The 12275-nt window shown below is 36.7% G+C and overlaps 1 protein-coding gene across 1 annotated transcript in view; it reads right to left on the bottom strand.

The window, feature by feature from the left end:
- The window catches only part of HIKESHI (heat shock protein nuclear import factor hikeshi), a 33505-nt gene extending 22245 nt beyond the window's left edge, over positions 1-11260 (bottom strand). Inside the window, exon 1 of the mRNA XM_029956873.1 lies at positions 11024-11260. Coding sequence (XP_029812733.1) covers positions 11024-11174 — 151 coding nt within the window. The 5' untranslated portion in view covers positions 11175-11260. The remainder of the gene's footprint in view (positions 1-11023) is intronic.
- Between the last annotated feature and the right edge of the window lie 1015 nt (positions 11261-12275).

Raw genomic sequence — 12275 nt, 5'->3', positions numbered from 1 at the left:
TCTCTCTCTCTTTGCGCCCTCTCCCATGACCCCAGCTTGTGCTTTCTCTCTCTCAAAATAAATAAACATTTTAAAAAATGAAATTTGTTTCATACAAATTCAACTTCATAACTTCTCCGTTCAATCACAACTGCCTGAAGTTACTTCAACGCATCTCTCACCCACTCTGCTATGCTTAGCTATGACTGCCCAATGTAATAAAATCTATACCCTTAGGTTTGAAAGGGCATCTCAAAGACTTAACAATATAGATCTATTAAAAGTCCACCTATTCTTGGGGTAATTGGATAAGCATCCAATTCTTGATTTTGGCTCAGGTCATGATCTCATGGTTTGTGGGATCAAGCCCTGTGTCAGGCTCTGTGCTGACATCACAGGCGCCTGCTTGGGATTCATTATCTCTCTCTCAAAATAAACTTAAAAAAAAAAAGTCAACCTATTCTTATATTTTAATAATACACCATTCCCTAATATGAATAACATCTTATTTTTATATGTAAAGAATTCTAATACTTTAAATACCCAAAAATGCTTTTCCAAACAACTTACTAGTAAAAAAAAAAAAAAAAACCCAGAACATTTTAACCTTTTATCATTTGCTTAATGTTGATATGCACTAAATCTCTAAACATTTTAAGCTGCTTTATTTTTAATAAAACAATGTACTTTAACCATCACAAATACTGCTTTGAAAATTTGTTTTAATGGGTAAAATTAGCAATACATGTTATAATGGAAATAATGACACACCATTTATTTTTAAAAAGGCAGGAGAATAAAAGAACTACTCTTATTATAATGGAAATAAATCCATTTTCCCTTACTGAGTCAGGTTTTACTCTGGCATTAGGTTTTAGACTATTTTACCTAACTCCACAACAAAAAACGTATCTCACTGAGTTATTATTATTGTTCCAAGTATAGCCATTGAATTAACCCATTTCTGATTGCTGAATATTCTCCAAATTCAATGAAATAACACAGTAAGAAAATGTCTGGGTTATTATGACCCCCAAATGCCACCAGCACCCCAACCTTCATCCTGTTGGGTATCACAAGAGAAAAGGGAAAAGAGAGCCACAAGCAATGCAAAAAGGATAGACCAAAAACATTTTTCACTATTCCCAAAGCCATGTCTGCGAGGAATGCGTAATGATCAAAAATGAAAAAGAAATGTAAAATGTTGGCAAAGCTGGGGCTAAAAGAAGAGAGAAAAAGGTATGCATTAAATTGACAGTATAATTTGTATGTCTCCAAAAACAAACAAAGGGTCCTGGTTTACTGGCTGGTAGCTAAAATGCACCCTACTCAATGCACACAAGTCTGCGTACAAAATAAGCCTGCACTTTCAAACTATGTAAAAGGTTAGCAAGTAGCTGGCTACTGGCCTATTCCTAAAAACTTACCACTTTATATTTGAGGCACTGCTATCATGTCCCAGAGACTCCTCAAACCCAAACCAAAAACATCATCCCTCTTTCCCCCAATAAGCTGTTCCTCTTCTTTTAATGCTTATTACTATAAATATTTACCAGTATCCATCTAATCTTCTAGCATATTTTAAAACTATCAATTTATTTTTTTGAAAAAACCCTCTAATATGGGGTACCTGGGTGGCTCAGTTAGTTAGGCAGCCAATTCTTGATTTTGGCTCAGGTTATGATCCCATGGTTCACGAGACCGGGCACCATGTCAGGCTCTGTACTGACTCTGCAGAGCCTGCTGAGGATTCTCTCTTTCTGTCTGTCTCTCTCTCTCTTTCTCTCTCTCTCTCTCTCTCTCTCTCTCTCTCTCTGTCCCTCCTCTGCATGCATGTGCACGCTCTCTCTCAAAATATTCAAAATAAAATGAATTGAAAAACTGTTAAATATCTATTTAATTTCTTTTTTCCTTTAATTTTTTTTAAAGTTTATTTTGAGAGAGTAACAGCATGCATGTATGAGCCAGGGAGGGGCAAAGACAGAGGAAAGAATCCCAAGTAGGCTCCACACTGACAGTATGTAGGCCAAAGCAAGACTCAAACTAACAGGGCCCAAACTCACGAACCAGGAGATCGTGACCTGAGCTGATATCAAGGGTTGGACATTTAACTGACTGAGCGACCCAGGTGGCCCTCTTGTCTTTTAAAACCAACATATAAATATTGATTTATGGGGTGCCAGGGTAGCTCAGTTGTTAAGTATCTGACTGGCTCAGGTCATGACCTCACAGTTCTTGAGTCTGAGTCCCACTTCAGGAGAGCCTGTATCCCACTTCATCTGAGCACGAGCCACGCTCCGAGTATGAGCAACGCTTCAAGTGAACACAAGCCCCACCTCGGGTAAAACAGAAGCCCCAGGTGAGCCCCACTTGCTCCCCTGCTCTCTCTCTGCCCCTAGCCCACTGTGCCCTCTTAAACAAATAAATATTAATTTGTGTATGTTAATATTTTACTTTAAAATGGAGCACCCCAGGGGCACCTCAGTCAGTTGGGTATCTGACTTTGGCTGAGGTCATGATCTCATGATTTGTGAGTTGGAGCCCCATATTGGGCTTTGTGCTGACAGCTCAGAGCCTGGAGCCTGCAGATTCTGTGTCTCCCCCTCTCTCTGCCCCTCCCCTGCTTGCACTCTCTCTCTGTCTCTTAAAAATAAATAAAAATGTTTAAAAAAATTTTTCTTTAAACGGAGCACTCTTGAGAGTTCCCAAGTGAAGATACTTGATGCTGGATGCAGAAAAAAATGTGCCCTTACCTTCTCTTTTTAACACACTGATGCTAGAACAGTTGGCTGTCCATTTAAAAATATATATATTTGACTTCAATCTATACCTTTCCCTAAATACAAAATTAAATTGGATCCCAGTTATAAATATAAAATCTAAAACTAAAAAACAAGGAGAAAACCTTGGTGGCCTTGCATTAGGCAAAGATTTCTTAGGCTTAATATCAAAAGCACAATCCATAGAACAAACTGAAAAATTGATTTTATCAAAATTTAAAACTTCTGCTCTATGAAAGACACTATTAAGAGAAAAGACAAGTCAAGGATGCCTGGGTGGCTCAGTTGGTTAAGCATATGACTTCGGCTCTGGTCATGATCACGCAGTTTGTGAGTTCGAGCCCCACGTCAGGCTCTGTGCTGAGAGCTCAGAGCCTGGAACCTGCTTTGGTTTCTGTGTCTCCCCCTCTCTCTGCCCCTCCCATGCTCCTAATCTGTCTCTCTCTGTCTCTCAATAATAAATATAAATAAATAAATAAATAAATAAATAAATAAATTTTTTAAAAGAGAGAAAACACAAGTCAAAGACTGGGAAAAAACATTTTCAAATCACATATCTTATAAAGAACTTGCATCAAGAATATATACAGAACTCTCAAAACTCAATAATAAAACAACCTACTTAAAAAAAACACACGTCAACAAGGAACATACATAGATATGCAAATAAGCACATGAAAAATGTCAGTATCATTAGTCATTAAGGAAATGCAAATTAAAAATATTTTTTTACATTTATTTATTTTTGAGAGACAGAGAGCACAAGTCGGGGAGGGCCGGAAAGAGGAGACATCAAATCCAAAACAGGCTCCAGGATCCGAGCTCTCAGCACAGAACCTGATGCAGGGCTCGAACTCACGAACTGTGAGATCATAACCTGAGCCAAAGTCAGACGCTCATCCGACTGAGCCACCTAGGTGCCCCGCGAAATGCAAATTTAAAACACAATGTAGGCATGATCTACGGCTCCATGAGTTTGAGCCCCAAGTCAGGCTTTGTGCTGACAGCTTGGAGCCTAGAGCCAGCTTTGGATTCTGTGTCTCCCTTTCTCTCTTGGCTTCTCCCCTGCTTGAGCTCTGTTTCTCTCTCAAAAATAACATTAAAAAAATTTTTTTAATAAAAATAAAAAAATAAAAACATACTGTGGGCGCCAGGGTGTCTCAGTCAGTTGAGTGGCCAACTCTTGATTTTGGCTCAGGTCATGATGCCTGGGTCATGGGATCGAGCCTCACATGCCTGAGATTCTCTATCTCCCACTGTTCCTCTGCCCTGCTCACCCTCTCTCTAAACAATAAATTAATCACAATGTATCCCACTACACACCTATTAAAATACCTAAAACTGACCAAATCAAACACTAGCAAGAACACAGAGAAACTAGAACTTTCATACACTGCTGGTTGAATGTAAAGTAACAACCACGTTGGAAAATAGTTTGGCAATTTCTTTTTTTAAATTTTTTTAATGTTTGTTTATTTTTGAGAGAGAGTCAGAATGTAAGTGGGGGAGAGGCAGAGAAACAGAGGAAGACATAGAATCTGAAGCAGGCTCCTGATTCCGAGCTGTCAGTCCAGAGCCCGATGCAAGGCTCAAACCTACAAACTGTGAGATCATGACCTGAGACAAATTGGACATTTACCGACTGAGCTACCCAGGCGCCCCAAGTTTGGCAAATTCTTAAAAAGTTAAACATACAAATACCATATAACCCAGCCATTCCTTTCCTAGATATTTACCCAAAAGAAAGGAAAGCATGTGTCCATACAAAAACTTGTATACAAATGTTTATATGAATTTTATTTTTTTATGAGTCAAAACCCCTGAACAATCCAAATATCCATCAACAGGTAAATGGATGAACAAATAGTGGTACATCCATACAATGGAATACAACCCAGAAATAAAAAGGAATGAAGTGATACATACAACATGGATGGCTCTAAAAATAATGCAGATGAGTCAAGAAGCAAGGCAAAAAGCAGACATACAGTATATTTTCATTTATATAAAACTCTAGAAAATGCAAACTATTTTATAGTGAAACAAAGATCAGTAGTTGCCTAGGCTAGGGGAGAAGATAAGAGGAGAATTACAAAGGAGCACTAGGAAACTTCTGAGGGTGATATGCTCATTCTCTGCAGTGTGGTGTTTCACAGGTGCATAAACATATATCAAAATTTACCAAAATTTACTCTTTAAAATGTGCAATTTATTGGATGTCAATTAGACCTTAATAAATTATTTGAAGTATTAATAATAAGTTTTCTGTTCTTTGGAAGATTTTTTTAAATTTCAAATGTTTATATATTTTTTGAGAGAGAAAGGGAGAGCACAGGCAGAGTATGGACAGTAAGAGAGAGAAAGAGAAAATCCCAAGCAGGCTCCACGCTGTCAGTGCAGAACCTGCCATGGGGCTTGATCTCACAAACCATGAGATCATGACCTGAGCCAAAATCAAGAGTTAGATACTTCAGTGACTGAGCCACCCAAGTGCCCCTTTTCTTTGGAAGACTTCTGAAGAAAGGTTAAATATCATGAAAGATCAGTAACTGAAAAGAAAATGAAAATGAAAATTAGGGGATACCTGGGTAGTTCAGTCAATGGCGCATGCAACTCTTGATCTTAAGGTTTTAAGTTTGCCCCATGTTGGCAGTAGAGATATTTTTACAAAAGAAAATAAAATCTTAAAGAAAAATTAAAATTAGATTCAATGAATCCTACAGTATTATACCAATGGTTAAAACACATCAAATATAAATATATACCACATATCTCCATGATTTTATAATCCTTTAAAAAAAACTTACTACTTTTGGAGGATGTTAGGAAATCAACTCATTTTTAAAATACCGATATTTGAAAAGGAACTGCAAGCATTTATTATGCCTTTCCTATAATGACTCTACCTCTGGGTAGATATTCAAGGGCCTACCCAGACATCTGGGTAGATATTCAACAGTCTTTTTATAGCTAATAAATAAAAAAACAGAATTAGAATATAAGGATTTTGAACCCCTAATGAATTAACAAATGTAGGCACTGTATATATATGGCTGTTAATTTCACAAATAGTGATAACCACGTACAGTGAAACTTTGGTTTGCAAGCGTAATTTGTTCTGGAAACACGCTTGTAATCCAAAGCACTTGTATATCAAAGCAGATTTCAAGAACCATTGGCTCAGTTGTGATCACGTGATGTTCAGCATCACATACTACTCATATTGCAAGACACCACTCCTTTACCAAGTTAAAATTTATTAATGTTTGCTCATCTTGCAGAACACTCACAGAACAAGTTACTCTCAGGCCAAGGTTTTACTTGCTTCTGGATCAAAGAACACACCATCACCTGTAATAATCCTGCCAACAATTTTTTAAAAATAATCTCAAATGAAGTCTGATCAAACCTCTATATCCAACTAATTTACCAGAAATAGAGAACAGAGATATATTGAACCTTCAATTTTTATAAAAGATACTTGAGATCAACCAGTTGCAATGTATAAGGTTGATGGAAAATATTTACAACTTTAAAATATATAAACAAAAAACTTCTGAAATCACTGGAAATCTGAACACTAATTAGACATTCAATTTCATATTAAGGAATTATCATTTGTTTTTACTTTTAAAAAATTGTTTTTAATGTTTATTCAGTTTTGAGAGACAAAGCATGAGCGGGGGAGGGGTAGAGAGGGAGAGGTAACACAGCATCTGAAGCAGGGTCCAGGCTCTGAGCCCACAAACACCCTCTCCCACTATCTCTCAAAATAAAGAAATAAACATTAATAAAATATGTATATAACCCCTCTGAAAGCTTATATAAGATGAACAGTTTGTTTCATTAGTTTAACTAAAGTTTGTAAAACCATCTGGGCCTGAGAGCTACTTACAGAAGGGAGGATTCCTAAATATAACAATGTTTTATCCTTTGATTTGAAATTACATTGCATTATAAGCTACATACTGATTATCTGCTATTTACTGCATCTTGGTTCATAAGTTGGTATGTGATCAAATTTCATAAATGTTCTCTGTACTTAAAAATGTATATGATTTGGGGTGCCTGGGTGGCTCAGTCAGTTAAGTGTCCAACTTTGGCTTAGGTCACGATCTCACAGTTCCTGAGCTCAAGCCCTATATCAGGATCTGTGCAGACAGCTCAGGCCCGGAGCCTGCCTCAGATTCTGTGCCTGCCCTTCTCTACTTGAACTCTGTCTCTTCTTTCCAAAATTAATAAACAAAAAATATTTTTTTAAGTTTTTAAAATATATGATCTACAGAGCACGTGGGTGGCTCAGTCAGTTAAACCTCCGACTTCAGTTCAGGTCATGATCTCACGTCTGTGGGTTCGAGCCCCGCATCAGGCTCTGTGCTGACAGCCTGGAGTCCGCTTCAGATTCTGTCTCCCTCTCTCTCTGGCCACCCCCCATGCTCTGTCTCTCTCTGTATCAAAACTAAATAAAACATTTAAAAAATAAAATATAATAAAAGATCTAATTATTAGGCGCAGGGTTCTATAAATGTCATTTGCTCAAGATTGTTAACTCCTTTATTCAAATCCTCCATTTTACTAATATTTTATTTACTTGATGTATTAATTATCCAGAGAAGTTAAACAGGGGGTGCCTGGGTGGCCTAGTCAGTTAAGGGTTCGACTTTGACTTAGGTCATGATCTGACAGCTGGTAGGTTTGAGCCCTGTGTCAGGCTCTATGCTGATGGCTCAGAGCCTGGAGCCTGCTTCAGATTCTGTCTCCCTCGCTCTCTGCCCCTCCCCCACTCACATTCTGTCTCTCAAAAAAAAATGTTTTAATTAAAAAAAAGGGAAGAGGTTAAATAAAGTATCACAGCATTTATGATTCTAAATGTCAATTTCTTAGAGGCACTTGGTTGGCTCACTCAGAAGAGCATGTAACTCTTGATCTCTGGGTTGTAAGCTGGACCTCACACTGGGTGTAGAGATTACTAAAAATAATAGTAATAAACTTAAAAAATGAGTAAATAAATGTCAATTTTTAACTATTTATTGAGATTACATATACACAGAAATTCATGACTTAAATTTTTTCCTAAAAATATTTTAGTTTTCCTAATGAATTCTCTCATTCTTACTGAATGAATTTTCTAATCCCTAATAATGCTTTTGTTTTAGTCTAATTTTTCTAAAAATTAATATGTCTGTGACTCTTTTTGGTTCCTTGTATCAAAATGTTTTAGACCCATTACTCATTAGCAGCAATATAATTATTTGTATTTTTTTTAAATCCCATTCTGGAGTCTCATGTCTTCTCTGGCAAGTGTACTGTTTACATTTCTTTTGATAACTTATGACATAACTGAAATTATTTTCATCCATCTTACTTGGTTTTTAATATAGTAGGCTTTTACTTTTTCTTTCACTTTTCCTTAAATTTTTAACAGGATTACCTGAAAGTAGAATCAGTATTTCATCCCTTTCCTAAACAGTAAGAACTCAGAAAGCTTTAACTCAGATCACTACCCCCTCCTGTCTTACGCATTATTTTCTAGTACAGTATTTAATTCTTGTGCAGTTAGTTACTGTGTTGTTTTACATGATCACATTGCCAGATTAGTCTACGTGTTTACCAGTTCTTTAACACTGCCTCTTACATGCTCTTCTACATTCTGGGTTCAATCTCCTCCTATTAAAATACAACTACCTTCAATAGTTTTTTCAGTAAGAGTCTATGAGTAGGAAACTCTCCATCTCCATCTGAATATATTTATTTCTCCATTGCTTTAAAGTTTTGAGAGTTAGTTTATGTTTCCTTGGCACTTTGAAGATATTAATCTATTAGTTTTGGCCTCTATTCACTTATGATAAGTCTGCTAAACTAACTACTGTCTAGTTACAAATTACTTATCTTTTCTCTCTGGTTCCTTTGTTACTTTCTCTGTACAGTAAATGCCCAGAAATTGCAAGAGAACGTACTAAATTACCCACTCATATTCCTTCTACTTACAGTTTGTTCATTTATTTTTAGGCACAGTCACATAAAAGAGAAAAAGTGATTTGAGAATGACTGTTTTCTTAATTCTCCCAAAGACTATTCAGAACTAACTCCATGCTAAATACATGAGACATTAGTTAATTACATACAGTGGATGTCCTAGGACAGTGATTCTCAAACTTTAGCATAAAGCACCTGGGGAACTCATTTAACTATAGACTACTGGACTTCACCCAGGGTTTCTGATACAGTAGGGTCTAGGGTCCTGCCATGAATCTGCATTTCTAACAAGCTCCCAGGTGATGCTAAGGCTAATACTGATTCTCATGGTCAGGTAATCATGCTTTAAGAACCACTCTCTTAGGGATTTAGCATAATTATCTCATGGAACCCAAGCTGAGAAGGACCATAGGGATTTGTCCTCTTCTTAAATCTAGAGATTAGTATTTATCATTAATTCTAAACAGAATTTAGCTTTAAATTTTGTTCCCTCCTGTTTTTGTTTTTCCTCCCATTTCTTCTTATAGAATTCCAACTACTTAAAATAACAGCACCTAACAGTCCGTCATCTGGCCAGAACTGCTCCAGTTTATTCTTCACACAGCCCTCAGGCTAAAAATTTTAGAGATGGATGAGAGTGAGCAGGGAAGAGGCAGAGAAGCAGGGGATGGAGAAAAAGGGGAGCAGAGAGCGAGAGAGCAAGAGAGTGAGAGAATACCTCAAGCAGGCTCCATTCTCAGTATGGAGTCAGGCATGGGGCTTAATCCCATGACTTTAGGATTATGACCTGAGACAAAATCAAGAGTCAGATGATGACTGAGCCACCCAGGTGTCCCTGGAGCAGTTCTTTATGAAAAGGGAAAACTGGAAGGGCTTCAGAGTACATGCAAACTTTTCAGTATTTACATTGTTACATATTTTTTTTAAATACTACCAAATAGGCCTGTGATCTAAGTAAAATTGCTAATCTATTAAATTCAAATGAGTCAGTATAATACATAAAGCTTTTCCTGATCCATGCCTGCCTATCCTACCCTTGTACCATCCTGTGTATACTATGCTTTCAAAATTTCTTCATTATACACATATTACCTCCACCTAGAAGAGAATGTCCAATAGGCCTCCCACAGGCTAACAAACTTCTCTTTCCAGGAGCGCCAGGATCACCTCCTCCAGGAAATCTTCCCCAACCCACTTGAGAGTTAATTGCCTCTGTCTATTCTCCCTCAGCACTTTGTAAAAGCATCCACTGTTACATTTCACCCTTCTAGTTATTGGTCTACAAAACTATCTTCCTTTATAAAAATATGTTGTTTCCAGCAAGAACTTAATCATTATCTTTAAGTCATCATAGTAGAAACCCAAATGTTTGTTAAATATATAAATATATTGCCTAAATATAATTTTTCCTTGGACTCTAGAGACAGAAGAATGTAGTAAGAATTTTTATGTCTGTTTTCATCTAGATTTTCAAGGGAACTGGAGAGTCAGTGGGAGTAAACAGCACCTATCTAGTTTTGTTCTCACACTTCTCCAAAATACTTCAAAGCATCAAAGCAAGGATTATGCCCCTGTAAGTTTTGACGCCTGCAATGTCAGTACAACCAAGAGAAAAACACTGGAGGATATGCAAATCTAAGAGTTCAAAAGTCTTGGGGCACCTGGGTGGCTCAGTTGGTTAAGCCTCCGACTTCGGCTCAGGTCATGATCTCAACAGTTCACGGGTTGGAGCTCCGCACTGGGCTCTGTGCTGACAGCTCAGAGCCTGGAGCCTGCTTCTGAGTCTGTGTCTCCCTTGCTCTCTGCCCGTCCCCCACTCGCTCTGTGTCTCCCTCTCTCTCAAAAATAAATAAACATTAAAAAATTTAAAAAAAAAAGAGTTCAACAGTCTTCATTTAAAAAAAGAGGACTTTCATTTTATTTCCTATACAAGTCTACTTGCTTTATCTATGTAAAACACAGATGTGCATATTACAAATTCTGAGATTCCTTGTCATTATTTATTAAAACACCCAATAAAATTATTTTGCAAAAGTATATACCATACAAAGATAACGACAGCGAGTGGTTCTCTCCAGGGACAGGGGGTAGACATGTGAAGAGCCAAGAAAGAGGCCTTTCACTTATTATTTTTCAAATGTTCAGGTATCATCTGAATTTTTAAAAATATTATTATATATAACTTTGGCAACCAGAAGTGCATAATGAAAAAAAAGAAAGAGCCATATCCTATGTCATGCTATTAAGAAAACAGCTTAATTATGAAATTATTATAATATTATTCTTACCAGATTTAAGACCTGAAATTTTGAAGATGGCACTTGGTTTCCCATTTGTGACAAATCCTAGGAGTTGCCATACAGGCATCCCATTTGAATCAGGGTAGGAAAAGTAGACAGATCCTCCCATTCCCTCAGGAAACGGGATTGTTCCCAGCATAAAAACCACAACATGGTTGATACTCTCATAATCAGGCAAGTCAAAAACAAATTTATCCTCTGCCACTTGCTGTGCAGCTGTCTGCACCTAGAAAACAAGAAATTCATCTTAGTTCAATAGTTTGAGCAGTTTCTAGAACCCTTACAGTATTGCTGTAAGCACTTACCAAGTATAAGCAATTATAGACGTTATACCCAGTATAACCTTGGGTTAATTTGATAGTCTAACTGGAATTTCCAAATATGCCAGAGTGTTAAATTTAAAAAGAAAATCCAAAGATATACATATTCAGCCTTAAAATGATCCTTTAATTAATGTAACCTTTAAAAAATATAAGTAAATTATTTCTGAAGTGCCCTGAAAGGAATTTTACTATACAAGTAAACTACTACAGCTTCAGTATATTATAGAAATCAAAGGTTGTTCAAAATACCACACCACCAAAGCCTTATCCTCTAGTATAAAGGTAAAGAACTTCAGGAAATTAAAATGGGTAAGCAATCCAAAAGGAATTAGTTAATCCTCTTTATTTGCAGATTCCATATTTGCTAATTTGCCTACTCACTAAAATTTATTTGCAAGCACAGAATCAATATTCATCACACTTTGGTGGTCACTGATGGACATGTTAATGTGCTGAGCAGGAAAAATTCTGAGTTGCCTAACATGTTCTCAACTTAAGTGGAAAAAGTCAGCTGTTCCTTCTTGTTTCAGCTCTCATATTGTAAATAAGCATCCTTATCACAATCAATTCAGTGCCATGGTCATTTATATTTTGTGATTTTTGTTGGTGATTCTGATATTTAAAACGGCCATGCTGAAATGAGGTTGTTATGTCCCTCATTGAGAAAATACATTACATAAGTTTCATTCACAAATGAATTTTGGTGTTACTGACTGTTAGGTTCAATGTTAATGAATCAACAACATATTAAATAACGTGTGTTTAAACAGAAACATACAAAAAACAAAGTTATGTAGTGATAGGTTGATATAAACTGTCATCAGAGACTCAAAGAAACCTAACCCTGTATTTCCCCTTGGGGGAAATGATTCATTATTTAACAATTCAATGTTCACACGGACTTCACAGAATCTAAC

Source organism: Suricata suricatta, chromosome 11 (genome assembly GCF_006229205.1).
Source record: "Suricata suricatta isolate VVHF042 chromosome 11, meerkat_22Aug2017_6uvM2_HiC, whole genome shotgun sequence".
Classification (NCBI taxonomy): Eukaryota; Metazoa; Chordata; class Mammalia; order Carnivora; family Herpestidae; genus Suricata; species Suricata suricatta.
This window is presented reverse-complemented; position numbering and strand designations above follow the sequence as displayed.